Raw genomic sequence first — 22,695 nt, forward strand, 5'->3', positions numbered from 1 at the left:
GAGCTTTGTGGTAGAAATATTTTAAAACATATCTTTCTTTTCAATAGCTCCATTTTTAAACTATGAAAATGCCAGGAGTAGGTGAAAAGTGCCAAAGTGAAATAAAATGTTAAGATATCTATAACAAAATATTCGTGGAAAATTAACCACAAGTCTACACATAAATGTGGTAAAGAGTGTCCTTGTGTGGGAGATGAGGCCTGACTGATACCAACTGTTTGCAGTTTTAGTAGAAAAACCAGAGGTTACAGAAACAGACAGCAACTTAGAGCCAAATCCTATCTCCACTACCTACTACTTGTGTGACTTTAAGAAAGTCACTTAAAATGTCTGAGCTTCAGTTTCCTTACTTGAAAAAAAGGTGTCTAGTAATATGTGTCTTGTATGGTCAGAATGAGAAACTAGGGAGTGAACGGGGGAAATGCCTAGACCAGCACCACAGAGAGCAGCTACCCCTAGCTCATCCCCTTCTCCTAGCTTCTGTAAGATAAACCAGAGAAAGAAAAATAAAATGAGTTATTAGTATGTTCTTCCATTGCTAGAGTTGGGGGAGTGAGGAGGTGAAAGCCAGGACAGGCTGCATGGCAAAGAAAGGACTTTGCCTTCAACATTCCTTTGAACTCCAGCTCAGATATTAACAGGTTCTCTGATGACCTGTTCCCCCCACCCCCTTTATTTGTAAATCTGTAATTGGAAGGATTAAATTATTGAATGTTTGTAAAGCATCTAGTGCATGACTGATATTTAGTAGGGATTCAAGAACTATTTCAAAGTCTTCCCAGTTTTCCATTTATAAATCATGCATACTCAATGATTCATTGCTACCAAACCTAAAAAGAGGAACATCACAAGAAGCAGCTCAGATGACTGTCAGAGTTACCACACTCTCAAAATTGGTATCTTTCCAGATGGCCCCTTTTAGATTTAGCACTGAAGCAGTCTTAGGGGCAACTTTTTCACAGACCCTGAGCTGTCTGAAATAAGCTTACAAGAAGTTTGTCCCACCATGCTTAGGGAATTAATTCAGTGCTTTCCCAGAGTTTTTCCAGGTTGGGTATGTGGATAACTGGGTGCTTCTCCATGTGCCCTGTAGGACCCTGATGTATTGGTGACTATGTTTTGTGGGGGGGGGGGTTGTTGTTTTTGGAGTCAGTAATTTATTTTTGACAACCCTTATTACTTTCTCCACGTAAGGTATGACCTCTCACCCTCACACAACTGAGTCTTGGGTTGATTTTGGTCTGAAAGGTAGACTAGACCCTTTCTAAGTGTTTAAATGTAGAAATTGTCCATAACTATGTTCAGTGCCTAGAAATATTTTATTTTGATACAACAAATTGATTCTGTACTTCATAGAACAAATAAATGGATGAGAAGATCAATGTGAATTTTGAAGAATGAAGGAGATCCAGCCCTTCCCAAGATTAAGACATATTACAGAATTACAAATGTCCTATCAGTGTGATGTGTAGATTCAGCAGAGAGGAAATTGAGTGGAATGGAAGAAATAAACCAAAAGTACATCCTGATAAAGGAATCATCACAGTCCATGGAGAAAGAAATCATTAGTAAACAAATTATTCTAATATAGTGAACTAACCATTATAGGGAAATACTAAAATGTGTCAAAACAGATCCCAGATATATCAAAGAAACCAATACTACATAGTTCTTAAAAGTGAATAGTAATGCCCAGAATAATTTATGCAGAAAGATATGTATATTGAAGCATTATTCACAGAATTGAAAAATTAGATACAACCTCAATTTCTGACATTAGGGAAGTGCTTAGTGATGAGACAGACACATATGTAAAATTAATTCTGCCTCATATGTGGAGTAATTGTTCTGTTTTAGACTGTTATCCAGCTCATGCAGTATTTTCTCAAAGAAAACAAAAATATATAATAACAAGAGAATAATAGTCTCCAAGGGAAACATCTGGGTATGCCTCACTTTCACCCAAATAGAAAGATACTGAAAAATGTTAACTCTGACTGTGGTGGGTTTGGGAGGAGGGGAGTGAAGTGAAATGTAAGGATGCGTTGGTGTCAGTCTTGGAATATTTGTGTCAACTTTCCAGTCCTCCTTCATCGTAATGAAAACATACTTTTTGGTGTTCCTGATTTTTAAAGGATTCTATTAGGAAGAAAATGCTTATTTTATATTTCTGAGAAATGTCTAAGATTGTTCAGCAGTAACTAGGAAGGCCATCTAATATTTAATGTGTGCTTTTAAGGCCACAGATAATACTCAGGAGAAGTAGAACCAAATTCTAGGTTCTTTGGACCATCATATTGGGGATTATTCTTCTATGCCAATATTTACAAGTTTCTTCATTCATATGTATTAACTCCTAAATGTAACTTCTCATCTGTCATTTGTTATTTAGCTTAATGGCACCTGGAAGCCACAGTTTTCTGATGAATCCTGCAGCCCAGTCTCTTGTGGGAAACCTGAAAGTCCAGAACATGGGTTTGTGTTTGGCAGTAAATACAGCTTTGGAAGCACAATTATTTATCAGTGTGAACCTGGCTATGAATTAGAGGTAAGTGAATACATTGGTTAACTAGAATTAATTTGTTTTTCCAATATACTTGGGAACATTTTTAGTATTAACACCAATTTGTTTCACTGATTTTGGTCTTAAAAGACTTTTTATACTTTGTTACCATATTTCCTAACACTTTCCAAGAAATATTTTAAGTGACCTACAATTTTAAAAAACAAAACAAGTCTCTACATCTGTATCTTTGGGGTAAATACCCAGTAGTGCAATTGCAAGGTTATAGGGCAGCTTTATTTTAATTTTTTGAGGACTCTCCCAAGATACAGATCTAGTAAAAAGAAGGGCCATATGTACCCCAATGGTCACAGCAGCAATGGTCACAATCACCAAACTGTGGAACGAGCCAAGATGCCCTTCAACAAACAAGTGGATAAAGAAGACATGGTCCGTACATACAATGGAATATTACACAGCCATCAGAAAGAACGAATACCCAACTTTCATATCAACATGGATGGGACTGGAGATTTTGCTGAGTGAAATAAGTCAAGCAGAGAAAGTCAATTATCCTATGGTTTCACTTCCTTATGGAGTATAAGGAATAACATGGAGGACATTAAGAGAAGGAAAGGAAAAGGGAATTGGGGGAAATCAGAGTGGGAGATGAAGCACGACAGACTGTGGACTCTGAGAAGCAAACTGAAGGTTTTGGAAGGGAGAGGGGTGGGGGGTTGGGTGAGCCTGGTGGTGGGTATTAAGGTAGGCACCAATTGCGTGGAGCACTGGGTGTGGTACATAAACAATGAATCTTGGGACACGGGAAAAATAAAATTTTAAAAAAAAGTTTCAAATTCAAAAAATCAAGGCCATGAGGAAGAAGAGGAAGCTGGAATACCAGCCACAAGGCTGATACTGTTACTTTAGTTGGCCATTTAAACCTATGTTTTGACCTCCTGTTAATCCTACTGTGTAACAGGGCAGTCCATCTGTCACTGTGGGGAGGTGACCATAGGGATTCAGGTATGCAAACTAAGACTTCCTCAAACTGCGTTTAAATACCTTGGAGGGTTCTTGGTTGAAATGCCAGGTTGCTGTATGCCAAGTGTGGCCTGAAAATCCTCAGAGCAGTTCTGACCAAATACCAAGTTATGTCTCAAGGCCACTCCTGGTTTGTAATATTAAAACCCCGTCAACAAAACCTGTGTCTCCCTATTTACTTTGGTGGGAACGCTACAGTTAATTTTTTTTTTTTTTTTTAGTTTTTGTTGTTGTTTTTTATTTTTTATTTTATTTTTTTTAATTTATTTGTTTGACACAGAGAGATCACAAGTAGGCAGAGAGGCAGAGAGGAAGGAGGAGGCTCCCCACTGAGCAGAGAGCCTCATGCGGGGCTCGATCCCAGGACCCTGAGATCATGACCTGAGCTGAAGGCAGAGGTTTTAATCCACTGAGCCACCCAGGTGTCCCTGTTGTTGTTTTTTAATCACCCAATGATCATCATGATGAGTACCCCCCCCTTAACCCCCCTCACCTATTTAACCCATCCCTCCACCCATATCCCCTCTGGTAAACATCAGTTTGTTATCTATAGTTAAGAGTCTCTTTCTTGGTTAGTTTCTCTCTCTCTCTCTCTCGATCTGTTTTCCCCTTTGTTCATTTGTTTCTTAAATTCCACATATGAGTAAAATCATATGGTATGTGTCTTTCTGTGACTGACTTATTTCACTTAGCACCCATGTCATTGCAAATGGCAGGATTTCATTCTTTTTTATGGCTGAATAATACTCCATTGTAATATACAACACATCTTTATCCATTCATCAATTAATAGATACTTGGGCTACCTCCATGTCTTAGCTATTGTAAATAATACTACAATAAATGTAGGGATGCATATACCCCTTTGAATTAGTGTTCTTTGCTCTTAGGGTAAATACCCAGTAGTGTGATTGCTGGATAGTAGGGTGGTTCTACTTTCAACTTTTTGAGGAACCTCCATAACGTTTTCTAGAGTGGCTGCACCAATTTGCCTTTCCACCAACAGTGCAAGAGGGTTCCTTATTCTCCACATACTCACCCATGCTTGTTGTTTCTTGTGTTTTTTATTTTAGCTATTCTGGCAGGTGTGAGATGATATTTCCTTGTGGTTTTGATTTGTAATTTCCTGGTGATGAATGATATTGAACATCTTTTCATGTGTCTGTTGTCCATCTGTATGTCTTTGATGGATAAATACCTGTTCATGTCTTCTGCCCATTTTTAATTGAATTATTTGTTTTTTGGGTGTTGAGTTCTTTATATATTTTGGATACTAACCCTTTATTAGATACGTCATTTGCAAATATCTTCTCCCATTCCATAGGGTGTCTTTTAGTTTTGTTGATTGTTTCGTTCACTGTACAAGAGCTTTTTTAAAAAAGATTTTTATTTTTAACTAATCTCTACATCCCAACATTTTTCATAATATCCTAATTATATTTCTGTGTTGTTTGTAACTTCTCTCATTTATTATTTTATTTATTTCAATCCTTTCTCTTTTCTTTTTTGATAAGTCTGGTTAGGGTTTTTTTTTTCTTATATAAATATTGCTACTCTGGCTTTCTTTTGATATGCAGGTGCATGAGAGATGTTTCTCCATCTCCTTACTTTCAATCTGCAGGTGTCTTTAGGTCTAAAATGAGTCTCTTGTTGGCAGTATATAGATGGGTCTTGGTTTTTTATCCATTCTGTCACCCTATGTCTTTTGATTGGAGCTTTTAGTCCATTTACTTTCAAAATAATCATTATAGATATGTATTTATTGCCATTTTATTACTTGTTTTGTGGTTGTTTCTGAAGTTTTTCTCTGATCCTTTCTTATCTAATACTCTCTTTCATGTTTTGCTGATTTTCTTTAGCAATACATTTGGATTTCTTTCTCTTCATTCTTTGCATATTTATTAGTAGTTTTTGATTTGTGGTTACCATTAGGTTTGTATATAACATCTTCTGCATATTGCAGTCTAAATTAAGTTGATAGATATCTAAGTTTGAACCCATTCTTTCCTCCTCACCTCCTCATATTTTAGGTATATGGTGTCATATTTTACATCCTTTTATTTTGTGAGTTACTTGATTGATTTTTCACAAAAATATTCATTTTTATTGCTTTGTGTTTCCTACATTCATTATGTCATTTTTGGTCTATCCTTTCCACTGAAAGAGTTCCCTTTTATATTTCTTGCAAGGCTGGTTTAATGGCCATGAAATCCTTTAGTTTTTGTTTGCCTGGGAAACTCTTTATCTCTCCTACTATTCTGAATGATAGCCTTACTGGATAGAGGGTTCTCAGCTATAGATTTTTCTCCTCAGCACTTTGAATATATCTTTCAGTTCCCTGCTGGCTTGGAAAGTTTCTTTTGAAAAAAATCCACTGTTAGTCATATAGGGTTTCTTTGTATGGAACTGTCTTCTTTTGTCTTGCTGCTTTTAATATTTTTCTTTCTCACTGTATTTGTCATTTTAGTCACAATGTGTCTTGGTGTATATCTGCTTTTGTTGATTTTGTTGGGGGTTCTCTGTACCTCCTAGATCTGGGTATCTGTTTCTGTCTCCAGATTTAGGAAAGTTCTCAGCTATTATTTCTTCAAATAAATACTCTACCACCTATTCTCTCTCTTCTTCTGGGATTCCAGTAATATAAATGTTATTATGTTTGATGTAGTCACTGAGTTCCCTAAATCTGTTCTCATTTTGCATAATTCTTTTTTCTATTGTTCAGCTTGATTACTTTCCATTACTCTGTCTTCTGTGTCATTATTTCTTTCCTCTGCTTCTTCCAGTGTGCTGTTACTTCTATTAAGCATTTTGTTCATTTTGTTTATTGAGCACTTTATCTCTGCTATGTTATTCCTTATCTCTTTGTTAATGGTCTCACTGATGTCATCCATTCTTTTGTCAAGTCTAGTGAGTATCCTTATGATCATTGCTTTAAATTATCCATCAGGCATGTAACTTATATCTGTTTTGCTTAGATCTTTGGATGTGACCTTGTCCGTACTTTCATTTAGGACAAAATCCTCTATCTTCTCATTTTGTCTAACTCTCTGTGCCCGTTTCCCTGTGTTAAGAATGCTATGTCTCTTGAGGGTAATGGCTTTATGAAGAAGAGGTTCTGTAGTGCACTGCAGTGTAGTGTCCCTTGTTCCCCAGGGCCTGGTACTTCTGAGTGTGTCTCCAGTGTGTCTTGTGTGTGCTCTGCTTTTGTGTCCCAGCTGCTTTTTCCTTCAGGCCAGTGGTCTGCAGAGGTTCTCTCTGCCAGTTGTGGGCAGTGTTTGTCCCTGGCCTAAATGTGGTACATTTTAACTAGGTCTGCTCTGGTCCATTTGTGAAATGAGACCTGTCACCACCACCACCAGAACTGAGCCCTTGCAAAACTCCCAGGTCAGGAGTACAGTGCTGGCAGGTTTTTAGGCTGGTCTTCTGGAGTAGGGGGCCCATTTTCCTGCGACTGAAGCAAGTATGACTGGAAAGGGGGGTTGTTCTGGAGTGTGAGATGGCAGGGTTGGTGTAAGTAAGTTAGGTAGTAAGTGTTGGCACTGTGGTGGTTCCTACAGGTAGCCCTGTGCTTCTGCTTAGGAGTGGGGGAGGGAAATGGTGCCTGCCAATTCCATTGTTCCCAGAAGGGGCTCTCCGTGAATGCTGTATCTCTGAGACATAATCTGGGATGAGCAACTAACCTCCCCACTGTGTGTCCCAGGCATTCTTCAGATCACTGTGTCTATGCTGTCATTCTGGAGATGTTTGCCTGTCTTCTCTCCAAGAACACCTCAATGTCCTCCAAGCTCTTCCAGATCTTTAAAATTCTAGGCTTTAAGCCTGCCAGAACTCATGAAATTCAAGCCCTTTTGCTTTCCAAGCCAATTGCTGTGGGGATTCATCCATGTGCTCCCCTGTGTGCTGCTCTGTCTCTTACCCTTCTCTGCTGTTGCAGCTCCCTCCCCACTGCAGTGGCCTGATCTTATTCTCTCCCCAAACACATCTCTGCACTTCCTGCCTTCTTTGTTGTGGCCTCTTATCTATCTTTAGTTGTGGAATTTGTTCTGCCAGTGTTCCAAGTTGATTTGGGGAGTATTTAGTATGATTTGATATTTACCTAGTTGTATTTGTGGGATGAGGCAAGTCTAGGGCCCCCCTACTCCACAGCCATCCCCCCTCCTATCTGGAATCAGTTTTGCTGAAGCATAAATCATATCATCAAACTTCAAATTTAGGAGGCTTGCTTATATTTCCTAACATTGTCATCTGAGTTTTCAGGAAACTTACTGTTTTTATTGTTGTGGTATTTAAGTGTGGGTTTTGCAGAAGTATTCATTGTATTATTTGTTAAATTTGTATAGTACAGTCCACTATTTTTTGACCATGCATTCAGAGAATTGTCATAAGATAGATCCACGAAAGCTGGAACTAGACTTATGTAGATCTTATTTCATTTCTCCAGAAGATTTAAAAAAAAAATGTATGATCATGTAATGGTTGATTGCAGTTGGAGTTTCTGTTTTTAAATTTTATTTTTTCATGTGAGAGTACTAATCTTACAATTTGTTAAGAAGTAAAGTGGTATAAAATTTAAACTTATGAATTTAAATTTAATATTTAATAAGTAGATGGGTCATTAAATTTGAGGAAGTAGATAACTTACCTTAAAAGTTTGGGGGAATATCCTAGTGTTAACTACAAAATTTAGAGAAGTACTATAGAATAGTTCTCATTCTAAGCTATCTGTTAGAATCATCTTAGAAACTTCTAAAAAATATTAATGTTTAGTTACTTGCAGAAACAACCAGTGCCAGGTGTGGGAGATGAAATGTAAAAGATTAACCTAGAAAAGTTTGTCATGTGAGATATTAGGGAATCTCAAAGGTTATGTATTAAAAAGACTTGAAGGCCAACTGGGTGAGGTTCCCACAGGCCAAAATGAGATCATTTGGGCTTCAGAAAGGCAATAACTTTAATGGACTAAGCCCATCAAATCTGTCATGAACAATAGTAGACTCATAAAGACACAAGAAAATTAGTTGGTAACTATTAGAGGACGCTCATGACCAAATTCATGATTTTGAAAACAGACAATGAAAGGGGAAGAATTGTCTTTTCCATGCTAACTGAATGATAAGAAAACCAATAGTAAATGAACAGAAGTTTCCTTTATAGAAGTATTTCAGTCAATAAGTGATAGAACTTAAATCTCAGAGTTTGCAACTCTTATGGTCTAGTGGATTTAGGCCATCATCATTGTGGCTACTAGTGTTAGAAAAAAAATAGAGGCAACCAGAGATTATGTGCCTCTGGGTGGAAGAACACATTGTATGAAAAAGTCTTGTCAAAAAGAAGAAAAAGTGGTAAGACATACCATCATGAGGCAATCAGCAAAATTCTGTCTGTAGAAATAGTTACAGAACAAGTGACACAGTTTTCCAGCTTCTGAAACAAAGAAGTTGACAGGGTAAGAGGTGAAGAAATAGAAGGAATCTATATTTTAAAAAGGTACATAAACCATGTAGACCTTATTTTGGTCTGGATTCAAGTGAACCATAAAGCAATAAATTATAAAGTTTATGCAACAGTTGGAAATTTGACCACTAATCAGATTGTTATTAATATTAAAGAATTGTTACTTATAAGCTATGATAGTGTTATTGGTTGTTGTGGTTATAGTTTTAAGAGCCTCATCTTTTAGAGATTTGTACTGAAATAATTACTGGTAAATTATTTGATGTCTGGGATTTGCTTCAAAATAATGTGCCTTCTTAGGAAGGCGGTAGGGCTTAGATGAAACAAGTTTGGCCTCAAATTAATCCTATAAGGTGGGGTGTGGCTATTTGGGAGTGTGTTACTTTTATTTCTCTTTTTATATTTTGCTTGAGTTCTTCTCCATGCTTTAAATTCCTTATCTACTATAAAATAATAAATAAAGTAAAATTTTATAATACATGTTTAAAAGGGTTAGTGTCTAATGCATTAAGGGGCTTGATTCTAAGTCAATATATGCACAAAGATTTTGTTACCTATTTCTTCATTACTCAGAGCCCTTTGGATATCAAATTATCCAAATTTGGACATCAAATTATCTTGAATTTGATATCAAATTATCTTGAAGCTGTGTTCTACATTAGTAAGATCTGAGAAAGAGCTATTGCCTCTCTTTTGGTTTTACCTAATTTTGAGGAAGTATATAACAAGCCATTAAAGTCAGCTCCCTGACTATTTAAGAACACTGATGATTATAGTAAGAGATAAGCAACAATGAAGGAAGAAACAAAGACTCATAAAAATTATATCCAGAAGTCAAAGAGAATTAATCTTAGCTCATATATGCCTATAATAACTATAGGGAACCAACAGCCTATAGAGCCATCAAGGGCTATGAGATACTGAAGAATGTACAAAAATATATTCAGAATAATGATTATAAATAATTTTTCAAGTAAGTTCTATTTATTTAACTTTATTTCAGAAGGCATGGAAGTAATGTTTAAGAAGATTTTTATTGCAAGTATTTAAAATTTTAGATGCTTGGGCCCTTAATAGGTTAAGTTTATCTTTAATGGATAATTTACATTGTCAAAAAAATTCAGTCCTCATACCAGTAAGATACCTTGACTTGTTTCACATGCAAGGGTATAAAAAAACCAATTCCCATTCTTTGCTGTACCTCTCAGGTATTGAAAACTAAATTCAATTCAAAATATTTTTAAAATTTACTCAACAAGTAGACCTCCTTGACATTTCAGACACATTTCTCATCAATCTTTGCTATTGGTTATAATCAGTTGTCACTTGAATAGAAAGTGAAACAAATTAATTACACCGGTCAGCCCAGTGTATGAATTTTGAAAGCATTTTTGAAAGTCTAAGCTTCCTGGCGCCTGGGTGACTCTGTGGGTTAAAGCCTTTGCCTTTGGCTTGGGTCATGATCTCAGGGTCCTGGGATTGAGCCCCGCATTGGGCTCTCTGCTCAGCAGGGAGCCTGCTTCCTCCTCTCTCTCTCTCTGCCTGCCTCTCTGCCTACTTGTGATCTCTGTCTGTCAAAAAAAAAAGTCTAAGCCTCATCCTTAAACCATATTTATTTAATGAATTCATTTAGCATTCCAGTGCTGGGAGATTCTGGCTTATAGCTATGATTACTTTGCATTCCCTTATTATCTTTTCATCGTTAAGGTATAATCCTGGAAATAATCTTTTTTTTTTTTTTTCCTCATTGATTCACAGGGGAACAAGGAACGTGTTTGTCAGAAGAACGGAATGTGGAGTGGAGAGGTAGCAAGGTGTAAAAGTAAGTCACGTGACATTTAGCAGTCCCAAGAACAATACTGATGCCTCATAGTAACACTGTGGCCACATTTCCTTTATAAATCAGTGTTTCAATTAAAAAAAAATTTTTTTTAATCATCTCTACAAACTGTGTGACTCTTAGATAGGATTTCACTCAAGGTCACCAAACCAACAAAGAGATTAATGACTGAAGTGGCATAGAGCACAAGATTACTGACTCCGGAGTGGCAAACACTTTGTTAGAAATTAGTTAACTATTGAATTTATTTTCATTCTTTTTGTGGGCTCCCCCCCCAAATAATTATAAATTAGAAGGCTTAGCCCTTCTGCTTTTTGGTGATGGTACTAGCCAGTACTTACAGTCTTTTAAAGTGATGTTGCATCTGCCAAGTAAATGAGTAGTTGTGGAATTTTGTATTAACTCATTTAATGAGAAAACCCAAATTTATTTAGCAAGACATGAGTTAATTCATATGAGTTTATTCTCAGCACATGGTTCATATGATTCCTCTGCCAGAGAAAATGTATAGTCGACCCCGTAAACAACCCAGGTTTGAACTGGGCATGTCCACTTACGTGTGGTTTGTTTCAATAAATACAGTATGATACTAGAAATTTATTTCTCGTTCTTATGATTTATAGACTTATAGATTTTATAGACTTACAGACTTTTTTTTGACAGATAGAGATCACAAGTAGGCAGAGAGGTAGGCAGAGAGAGAGGAGGAGGAAGCAGGCTCCCTGCTGAGCAGAGAGCCTGATACAGGGCTCCATCCCTGGACCCTGGGATCATGACCTGAACCAAAGGCAGCGCCACCCAGGCGCCCCTATTCTTTTTTTTTTTTTTTTTTTTTTTTAAGATTTACTTATTTGAAAGAGAAAGAGAGAGAGAACAGGTGCATGAGGAGGAGGCACAGAGGGAGAAGGAGAGAGAATCTCCAGGTACCTCACTGAGCACAGAGCCCAGCACAGGACACGATCTCAGGACACTTAGATCACAACCTGACCGAAACCAAGGGCTGGATGCTCAACCAACTCACCACCCAAGCCCCCCTATACAAATCCTATTCTTTTATCTGTGGGGTTTTTTTTCATTTTCCTTCTAAATTGTCAAAAATCAAATATAGTAGTATCTATATCAACCTGTTTTCAGGGAAGTCTGTTCACTGATAGATACAGAGGTCAGTGTAGGTAATAATTTAGTAAATCATATAGGAATCTTTCAAATCAGGTTGCTCAGTATGAGCACTTTTTCCCCTCAGAAATATTTGTAATTTTTATAAGGCTCAGGAAAATGTATAATAAAATATATAAAAATATCAAGTTTTATCCCTGAGTGGTGGCATTAAAACTATTATTTTCTTTTTGCTTATTTGTGTTTTCTAATTTTCTACAAAGAACTTGTGCCATGTGTTTAATAATTTAGAAAGAAAAAGAAAAAAATCCCACAGCACAGAATAGGATTTGCATTTTAACAATATCCCTAGATGGTTTGTTTTTTTTTAGATTTTATTTATTTATTTGAGAGAAAGAGCAAGAGAGAGTTGGGTGAAGGTCAGAGGGAGAAGCAGACCCCCCACTGAGCAGGGAGCCCAGTGCGAGACACAATCCTGGGATTCCAGGATCATGACTAGAGCTAAAGATAGATGCCCAACCAGCTGAGCCAACCAGGCGCCCTCCCTCCCTGATTTCCATGCACATCAGTCTAGGAACATTGCCTTGGACTAATGGCTTTTAGCCTTTGGCCCACTGGAGCATCCTACGGAGCTTTGAAAAATTCCTTGCCCAGATAAATCAGTTAAGTCAGAATCTCTGGGGTGGGAAGCCACATCTATATATTTTTAAAGCTCCCAGGTAATTCCAAGAGCCATGGTCCCGGTGTACAGAGTCCTTACCAGGCTGGCTGAAGCTGGGAGGAGTCAGTTAGCATCAAATCCACTGGCTCTCAAACCCTGAGTGAGCACTGGAAATCATATGGGGAGCTTCTAATACCAGAAGTGAGGCTACAACACAGAGATTCCGATTCATTTGGTCAGAGAGAAGCCTTGCTCATTTATACCCCCAGCATTATTAACTACAAAAGGTGACAATATATATAAAGATAAATAGAGTCAACAGGAAAATACCAATCTTTAATTGCCTACATGCCTAAAGCGAAACTTACACATGCTGGGATTTTTCAAGCGTATCCTTGTGTCTCACATAGGAGTAGGCTTCAATATTTTCTGTGATGCACTGAGTAGCGATTGCAGCAGAGGAAGGAAAGACAATTGGAAGAAACATTTAATACGAGGCTTTGGTTTTTCTTTCTAGAGACCAGTTGTGAAGCTCCACTTGAGTTTCTGAATGGGAAAGCTGAAGTTGAAAACACCACGACTGGCCCCCGGGTGCTGTATTCCTGCAACAGAGGGTACAGCCTTGAAGGGGCACCTGAGGCACACTGCACGGAACACGGAGCTTGGAGCCACCCACTTCCTGTTTGCAAACGTGTGTGTTGACTCTAGAGGTTTTGTCAGCTTCCGTTTTGTGATTAGTTTCCCAAATGTCTAAACACAGAGAAAACTCCCCTGAGTGAGACTGGCCCAGAAAAAGCAATCTGTGCATCTCCAAACCAAATCCTGTGGGGTATTTTTTAAAGATTTTATTTATTTATTTGAGAGAGAGTGAAACAGAGAGAGAGCATGAGCAGGTGGAGGAGCAGAGGAAGAGGGAAAAGCAAACTCCCCGCTGAGCAGGAACCGGACCAACCCAGGATCCGGAGATCGCAGTCTGAGCCAAAGGCACATGCTGAATCGACTTAACCTTAACCTCTGGGATATTTTTAAAAATCTATTCATATTATCTGAAATATCCAGTCTGAGAATCAGCTTTCATTAGATTCCTTGGATGATTACAAGCAGTCCAAGGCACTAATGAAAAGAAATGCAGCTTAATGAAAAAATTTTGACCCACATGTATAAGGAATTTGTTTAAGGATGTAAAAAGGGTGAAGCCAGAATATATTAAGGTGCAATTTTAATACAATAAAATATGTATAAGTATAGTGAATGAAGATAATTAGTTATAAACATTAGAATAAAAACAATATTCACAGGCAAGATCTAATTTGACAGAGTGCTGGTTATGTTTAAAGTATTAAAATGCACAAAATGAGTCTTTAGGATTCAGCTGATCCCCGCTTCACTCATACAGACTTCTTTGAAAATTAAAAAAAAAAAGAAAACTGCTGAAATATGTTATGTGTGCCACACACTTGCACTAAGAAATCCCGGTGCTGTAATCATTTTTTTTTTTTGCTTCAGATGTACAGAATGAACCCATTTTTATGAATAAGCCTTGCAAACTCTACAATTTAAGCTATACTATCCTGTTTAAGTAGTGTGAGTCTGAAGTTTAATTCAGCTCACTTAGAAAAGTCTGATGCTTCTCTGGGGCATCCTTCTGAAGGATGTTCAGTAAAAGAAAGTAAAGTGACAAAGAGAAGCATTTAATCTGCGTTCTTAATATTCTTCCAAAACCAAGGCAGTGTTTAATGCGCTCACTGATTCCTCGCACACCTCTTCTTTCCCCAGTGTTGGGCCATAATTTCAAACAACTATTTAATTTGCCATCTTAGAATTTTAGGACAAGGTGTTAGTGGTGGAATAACTTGAGGTTTTCAGATCTGATCTGATCCTATCCTTAAAAATAATTTCATGCAGTTGCAAAACACATTTTTTTTAACATTTGAAGTTCTGTATTTTTAAGCCTCGTATGATTCTCACTGAGAACCCAACTCTAAAGGGCTCATCCTACTCTGCTTTAAAGAATAAATTAAGAGGAGAATATCAGTAAGCATTTTTTGTTGTTGTTCTGTTTAACAGCAAATCCATGCCCTGTTCCTTTTGTGATTCCTGAGAATGCTGTGCTTTCTGAAAAGGAGTTTTATGTTGATCAGAACGTGTCCATCAAGTGTAGGGAAGGCTTCCTGCTCCAAGGCCAAGGCATCATTACCTGTAACCCTGACGAGACGTGGACGCTGACAAGTGCCAAATGTGAAAGTAAGTAAATGGACAGGTGGATTCCAGTTCCTTTGATTAGTGCGGAACGTTTTCTCATCCTTGTGAGATATTTTCTGTCAAGTAACTTAAATGTAGATATTGAGCTCTCTGTCATATGGTTATCAGCTTCTGTGCTGACAATTTTTAAAATTTAAAAAAAGGAATAGATCTTTATGAGGCACCAGGATGGCTCAGTCAGTTAAGCAACTGCCTTCGGCTCAGGTCACGATCCCAGGGATCGAGTCCCGCATCGGGCTCCCTGCTCAGTAGAGAGCCTGCTTCTCCCACTCCCTCTCCCTCTGCCTGCTGCTCTGCCTACTTGTACTCTCTATCTCTCTGTCAAATAAATAAATAAAATATTTTTTAAAACAATAATTAAATAAATAAACTTTTTTAAAAGATCTTTGAATTCCAAACATAAAAAGAAAACTTGGCCAGGATTTACTGAACAGATTTTCAAAATATGTTCTTCTAGGAACGAGCAAAATGTTAAATCTCAAATATATTTTTCTTCCAGGACACCTGGCTGGCTCAGTCAGTAGAGCATGCACCTCTTGATCTCGGAGTCACAATCTCGAGCCCCAGAGTGAATGTAGAGATTACTTTAAAAAAACAAAATACATATTCTTCCCATATTCCAAGAGTACCCAAACTGTCCTTTAACAGGCTATGAATGCTTTACCATACAAAAATGATTCCACAGTGGTTCTCAAACTTGAACTACCTGGAAGACTTGTTTAAAACAGGTTCCTGGGCTCCTCCTTTGAATGTCTGGTTCCGTAGGCTGGGATGAAGCCTGAGAATTTGTATTTGGAAGAAGTTTCCAGGTGTTGCTGCAGATGCCGGTCCTGCAACCACAGTTTGAGAACCCCTGGGCTAGCACCATTTTGATAGAGAACCCAGAATTTGGCAGCATCACTTGCTGCCTTGTGGTAACTTAAAACATCTGCCCTGCCCAACATCCCACCCTCCAGCTCCCTTGTCATCCAAGCCACTCCCTCTGCAGCAGTTAACAAACATTCATCGAGTCTAGCCCGATGCAGGACACAGGGCCGCGTAGTCTGAGAATATATCATGCCTGCGATGACCATCTTCAGAACTCTTGCCCTTCACTTAAGAAGAAAAGTGTGTGTGAAGGCCACGGGGATGGTGGAGTTGGAGAAGACGTGGGTTTGAATTCTGTCCTCGGAGCTTTCTAAGTCGAAACTTATGCCTGTGCCCTAACTTCTCTGAACCTTCGGGCTCTCGTGTGTTAATGGCCCAATAACACCTGTCTCACAGATTTGTTTTGAAGAATCAGTGAGTCGGTGTATTTCTTCCAGCCGTGTCTCCTGATAGGAAGAGATACACCAACAGCCCAAGTGTCTGAATTGCCAGCCAGCAGCCTATCGCAGCCTTAGAATTTCGATTTTTACTCCAGCAAATATATACTATACGTTTAGCCTTATAAAATCGACCCCAAGCGAAATGGGAAGAACTGCGTGTGTATAAACGTTGACCAGCGGCCTGAACTGAGGCAGGCCAAGGGCCCTGATCCTGAGACGTACCACGCAGAGCCAGGGACACCGAGCGAGGAGAGACATGCACTGTGGGCGTGTTTCATTCTTCCTCTGTGTTCTTGAGAGGCTCGGGGGTTGCCATGGAGAGGAGACAGTTTCTACCCTTGTTGGCTGTCCTCAATCCCTCTTTTGCATTTTTTATTACACAGAAAGCCTCTGGCTTAGAAGACAATCTCTTCGCTGAGGGACATGAGCAACAACTTACCTCTTTTCCTCTCATCCTAATATTTATTTTTACAAATCAGTGATTAAAATTTTTCATGTTTGGGAATCACCTGGGGAGGATGGGTAAGATCCAGACTCGCAAACTAGAAACTCCTGAAAGTTTCATTTTCAGCAAAAACCCAAGGTGATTCCCATATGGTCGTCTGAGATCTGGAAATCAGCCATCAGCTTGCCGCAACCTTTCTACCGGCTGCTCCCCCGGCCTGGAAGCTCTTTCCCTCTGATCCATTCCAGCGCTATGGCCCAGTCCAAATGCTGCCTTCACTGTGATTTGTACCCTGATAATCCTGAGTATATTCAGTCACATTCACCTTGACTTTCCTGTAGGAGAGTATCCAGCTCTTTTTAAGTTGTCCATCATTCTGCTCCTTGTCTGAACAAAGGAACAGCATTTTCTTCATTGGTTTCTTTCCAATTTCTGAGCCACAGAAGGCATTGGTACATCTTTTACAGCTGACTCACTGAATTAACATTTGTAACCACCTTGAAGGAAAAGAACATTTAGAAAAATCATACACATCGGTCATACCTTTGACAAGTTCTTCATAGTATTATGACCACCAAGTGACCTTTTCGACTTCACGGAGAGTCATCCAAAAGTTAGACTTACACGAACAGGATGCTGACTGGAATCCCAGCTCCAATCCAGGCCTTGTCTGCTGAGCCACCCCAGATTCACTCTAGTCATCCCAAGGCTTCTCGAGGCAAAATTAGTTATAAAGCTTTTTCTTTTCTTTTTTTATTAATTTATTTATTTTCAGCATAACAGTATTCATTATTTTTGCACCACACCCAGTGCTCCATGCAATCCATGCCCTCTATAATACCTACCACCTGGTTCCCCCAACCTCCCACCCCCCCCGCCTCTTCAAGCCCCTCAGATTGTTTTTCAGAGTCCATAGTCTCTCATGGGTCACCTCCCCTTCCAATTTCCCCCAACTCCCTTCTCCTCTCTATCTCCCCATGTCCTCCATGCTATTTGTTATACTCCACAAATAAGTGAAACCGTATGATAATTGACTCTCTCTGCTTGACTTATTTCACTCAGCATAATCTCTTCCAGTCCTGTCCATGTTGCTACAAAAGTTGGGTATTCATCCTTTCTGATGGAGGCATAATATGCCTCCATCAGAAAGCTTTTTGTTTAAATATACAGTACATGTCACTTCTAAAAGAAGATTGTCATTCAATCTCTCATATTTCGAAAGCAGAGAGTCACTGGGTTACAGTCTTGAAAAGAAGGAAACTGATGTGAAGCCTTGAAACCTTGAATGTCATAAACCTCATCAAAGTGTGTAAACTGAGTCTGGACAGGCTAAAGAAATACTCATTTACTCACTTTTCAAACATGTCTCGAGAGCCCATTGCCTACGGGATGCTATCTTCGGCACCAATACCATGGTCTTTTTTTTCTTTTTTTAAGATTTTATTTATTTATTTGACAGACAGAGACCACAAGTAGGCAGAGAGAGAAAAGGAAGCAGGCTCCCTGCTGAGCAGAGAGCCCGATGCAGGGCTCCATCCCAGGACACTGGGATCATGACCTGAGTTGAAGGCAGAGGCTTAACTGAGCCACCCAGGCGCCCCACCAGTACCATGGTCTTGATGGAATAGGCACTACTGCAGTTCATGAGCTTTACTCTAAAACAATAGACTTCAAATAACCCCCATGCTTCTCCCCTTCTGATTTGATCAGCATCCTGCATGAACCTTCTCTTGGAAGCTACCTCTTTGGAAATCCACAAAAACTCATTCTTGGACTCCTCGAGACTTCTTGCTTGATAAAAACAAAACAAACAACAACAACAAAACAGCTCAGGTTCAGCCTTTGAATCAAAAGACAAAACCTTTGATCCTGCACATCTCATTTTTTCTAGACAGCAGCAGATTATACTTTTAGTTCCTAGTATCTCTTAGTTACTATACAGGTGAAAAGGCAACTTTCTGTATTTCATCTTTGCTCTTTAAATCAATCCAGTCTTTGAGAGGAGACTGTGTTCTCTTCTGACCACTAGCTGGGTCAGTAGCACACACTTCATCGTGGTTCTGTTTTCCCGTAGAAATATCCTGTGGTCTGCCAACTCATGTCGAAAACGCGATCACTCGAGGCGTACATTACCAGTATGGGGACATGATCACCTACTCGTGTTACAGTGGATACATGCTGGAGGGTTCCCTAAGGAGTGTTTGCCTGGAGAACGGAACCTGGACGTCGCCTCCTGTTTGCAGAGGTAAGGGAATCTTTAAATGGCTATTTCTCAGGGAAGCGCTGGGGAAATGCGAATAGTCTGATAAGGCCAACAGCTATATGCATGAACTATTACTTCTCCTTGGCTTTAAATTTTCTCTTGACATCTATGTCATTTTCCTTAACTTTATGGGTTTGAGTTTCAAAAGCTTTCATATAAAACTCCAGCGGAGCACATGGCCCCTTCCTGAGTCGATCGTGGGTCTTAGTCCAAGTGTTCTTCCAGAGTATTCTCCAGCTGCTAGGGGAGCTCTGTCATGCATGAGCCCTGAGGGCACTTCTTGGACAGTCAGGTCGTTTGAGCAGATTCCACTCCCATCCTGGGCAGACCCGTAGCCCTGCCAGAGATAGGGTAGCCTGCCCCATGGCGAGAGTAAGACACAAGATGTACTGGGCAGCCCCAGGGTCTCCTGGGCCATGCTGGGGACTGGTGACAAGCTGGTGACAAGCGCTCCATGCTCACACCAGCACTGCTGTCCCTTCACTTGCTGGATTGAATTTGCCAACCCAAGGATGAATTTTGTGTGTGCAGCCCATAAAATCTTCTTGGGAGAACGAGGGAACAAGGCTCTGTGCTTAAAATTCTGCAAAATCGAAAGAGGTACATAACAAGGCATCCCAATAGGTCCTAAAATGTACATCTTTCTAATAGAACAGGATTCTTTCTTACAAACCATAATGATTGGTCCAGTCTACAAATACTAACTGAAAGTCAAGAGCTATACTCATGAACAAGAGCTGAAAGAAAAATCGAACAGTTGAGTGCATTGTCCACATGGCCACATGGGCCCTGGTGAGATTTGGACTGGGAGTAAAAGGGCCAGAGTATTTAATGACCCATCAGGGCTGGGAGAATTGAGGAAATCAATGAATGAATGGCCTGAGCCCCAAAAGAAGCAAGGGTGATTGCAGGAGAAGGAAGATGAATTGTCTGAAAGCAACAGTGAGAAACGAGATCACGAACACATGGAGTGTAAGAGAATGAGAGGACTGCGGAGGAAGTGCCACCTTCCTAGAGCAGCCCACTTCAAATCAGAAGTCAAATGAGAGCTGTGTCTGCTGGCTGGCTTGCTTGTTCCTCCATGTGCCTATCTTAAGACACTCAATGACAGTAGCAGCACCAAAGAGCTCTTGACCATTAAGGGCACCTTTGGAAGGGCATTCTCAGATCTTCCGGAAGAGGATTTTCCCCTGGTCCAGACCAAAAGAGATGACCTTCTGTCTAAACCACCTTGTCCCTTCTGCTCTGAGTCCTCAAATTACTAAAACTTTGAAAGCCACATTCTCAGAACTATCCAAGCTTATTTATGCCCCTTTCTGAGAGCCCTCACATTTGTCCGTGACTAAATATTGAGGTTCAGTTTTCTTTTCCATAAATCTTGACTCTAGGAAATGTTATGAAATTTAAGTAAGGAATCCTATTTCCCAACAAATACCCTTCCATAATTCCCTGGGTTTATGATCTATCCTGCTTCTTTTCTAGCTGTCTGTCGATTTCCTTGTCAGAATGGAGGGATCTGCCAACGTCCCAATGCTTGCTCCTGCCCAGATGGCTGGATGGGGCGCCTCTGTGAAGAACGTGAGTCTGTCCTCAAACCTTCCATGTTACGTCCTTAAACCTTACTTTGAGTCCTGATAATTTGCCTGGAAGCTGCCAACTCAGGGGAGTTACTAGGAACTGGCTTTACTGTTAGAAGGAACTCATTTGCTTAAATCCTGTAGCAGGCCAGGCAAGAGGGCCTAGGGTTGATCTGAATATGTCTATTATTTGCAAAAGATCTAGACTATAAGTGACCTTGAAAATACAGTGATCCGCAATCCATCCAGAGCCATCTCCACTTGCCTTCTGTCACAAATTCCCAGGAAGCCTCTGGAGAAGGACCTTATAATAGAGGGTTTCTTGGCCTCTATCTTCCCTATCTCAAGTCCATTTATATGCTGTGCCTCTCATTGCTGTAGTTGGGATAAATTGATGGCATTGCATAATAAATCACTTTTATGTAGTATTTGCAGCCCACTATTCACTCTTTTAGGGGTGGTTCTTCCCAACTAAGAAAATAGGGGAAGTTGGCCCTCCAGTATCTAGACAATGCTTAGTAAATTGATGGAATTTTGATCCTTACGAAAATATGTTTGAATTTGAACATTCAGGAGAATGGAAATAAGTGGTTTTAAACTGTTTTTCAATGTCTAATCTATACATTGTTTCGGTATCTTAAAATACATATATAAGGATAAAATGATTTCATATTGCATTGGGAGTGGTGTCTGCAAATCACATTAAGAGTCATTTGGGTGATGGCCATTGGTCTGTATCAGTTTTTTTGAAGACCAGCATGGTATAAGAGATTCTAAAGCTGTTTTAAGTGTAATTCTTGCAACTAATCTGGAAAGGAAAATACACAATGGAAATAAATTTGGCTGCTAACAACTCACCAAAGCAAGTATTCTCACAGTGATTAAGAAAGAAGAGAAATTGTGTTTTTCCTCCCTCTTCTCCCCAACCATTCTAAAGCTGTTTTAAGTGTAATTCTTGCAACTAATCTGGAAAGGAAAATACACAATGAAAATAAATTTCTGCATTCCTTCCCATTTAGGGCTTCCAAACTTGACCTGCTATAATGCTAGGAGTCCAAAGACCAGGGAAACATTTCCCCTAGGGGTCTAGCCGAGCTTGCTGAGCATGTGGCCACCCTCCTTCATTAGACCAGGGCTTCCCGAGCTTTAATGTGTGTACAGACCACCTGTGAGACATTAAATGCAGATTCTGATTCAGTAGTTCTGGTTTGGGACCTGAGATTCCGCATTTCCAGCCAACTCCTAGGTCATGCCAGTGCATGAATTGTTCTTCGAGCAGCAAGCCATGAGACTACCCCACTCCTTTTAAACAGATTGTTCCTCTTTAAAGAGCTCATATTTTCTAGGAAGAATGATTGGAGGGTGTAAAGGAGGCTCTGATCCTAGGAAATAAAGGGTGAGTGGTCCCATCACTGCTGATGTGTTGCCAAAACCGGCCTACAGGATAGCCCCTTGGACCCCAGTCATACCTTTAATCAAGCAGTGAGAGAGCCTCGAGACAGCCAAACCCTCTTGAGCACTTCACGTAATTTGAAAAGGAAATTTGAAATGATAATAAGTGGAGAACATTCTGCTTATTCTGTGAAGAGAAAGCAAAGCACTTAGTAGACATCGATTACGGTATATCCTCTCTGAAAGTATATTTGGCACTAGAGTCATTTCGTGAGGCTAAAGGTCCACCCTTACTTTCCTGATTATGTTTACTGATTACTAAACAGAACACATCCAGGGAGACATATCTGGTGGGTCATTCAAGGTTTTCTTCCTCCTGGAAAATTTTTTTTTTCAACATTTGAACATGTCTGAATGTGTATTTTGATTAAATTTGTTTTGGTCTCCTTTCCAGCAATATGCATTCTACCCTGTTTGAATGGTGGGCGCTGTGTGGCCCCTTATCAGTGTGACTGCCCACCTGGCTGGACGGGGACCCGCTGTCATACAGGTAGGCCTTCTCTCGCGGTTTGTTTTCTTGTTGACTTGACTCCATGAGGCCCTAGAGGACAGTGGTGAGCGTGACTCAGAATCAGAGGTGGCAGGGAAACGAAATGGTGCCAGAGTCACTCTGGCATCCCTCAAGATGGTCTCTTGGATGACGGTCTCAATGCTGAGCTCTGTGACTGCGTAAGAGGCACCTGTCAGGGTCGAGAACCAAAGACGGGAATCTCAGTCCGCTCAGTTGTCATCCTTCTTCATGTCATCTGCTCTACTTTGCAGAATGTCAAG

At 39.7% G+C, this 22,695-nt stretch overlaps 1 protein-coding gene across 4 annotated transcripts in view; it reads left to right on the forward strand.

Annotated features, from left to right (window-relative positions):
• The window catches only part of SVEP1 (sushi, von Willebrand factor type A, EGF and pentraxin domain containing 1), a 180,214-nt gene that overhangs the window by 147,706 nt on the left and 9,813 nt on the right, over positions 1–22,695 (forward strand). For 3 of the 4 annotated variants that reach the window (XM_059143460.1, XM_059143461.1, XM_059143464.1), the window contains 7 exons: positions 2,393–2,548; positions 10,760–10,823; positions 13,136–13,309; positions 14,686–14,862; positions 18,707–18,877; positions 20,378–20,473; positions 22,319–22,414. In XM_059143460.1, the coding sequence (XP_058999443.1) occupies positions 2,393–2,548; positions 10,760–10,823; positions 13,136–13,309; positions 14,686–14,862; positions 18,707–18,877; positions 20,378–20,473; positions 22,319–22,414 (934 nt within the window). The remainder of the gene's footprint in view (positions 1–2,392; positions 2,549–10,759; positions 10,824–13,135; positions 13,310–14,685; positions 14,863–18,706; positions 18,878–20,377; positions 20,474–22,318; positions 22,415–22,695) is intronic. The other variant, XM_059143462.1, reaches the window with a different exon arrangement.

This window comes from Mustela lutreola, chromosome 12 (genome assembly GCF_030435805.1).
Source record: "Mustela lutreola isolate mMusLut2 chromosome 12, mMusLut2.pri, whole genome shotgun sequence".
Taxonomy (NCBI): domain Eukaryota; kingdom Metazoa; phylum Chordata; class Mammalia; order Carnivora; family Mustelidae; genus Mustela; species Mustela lutreola.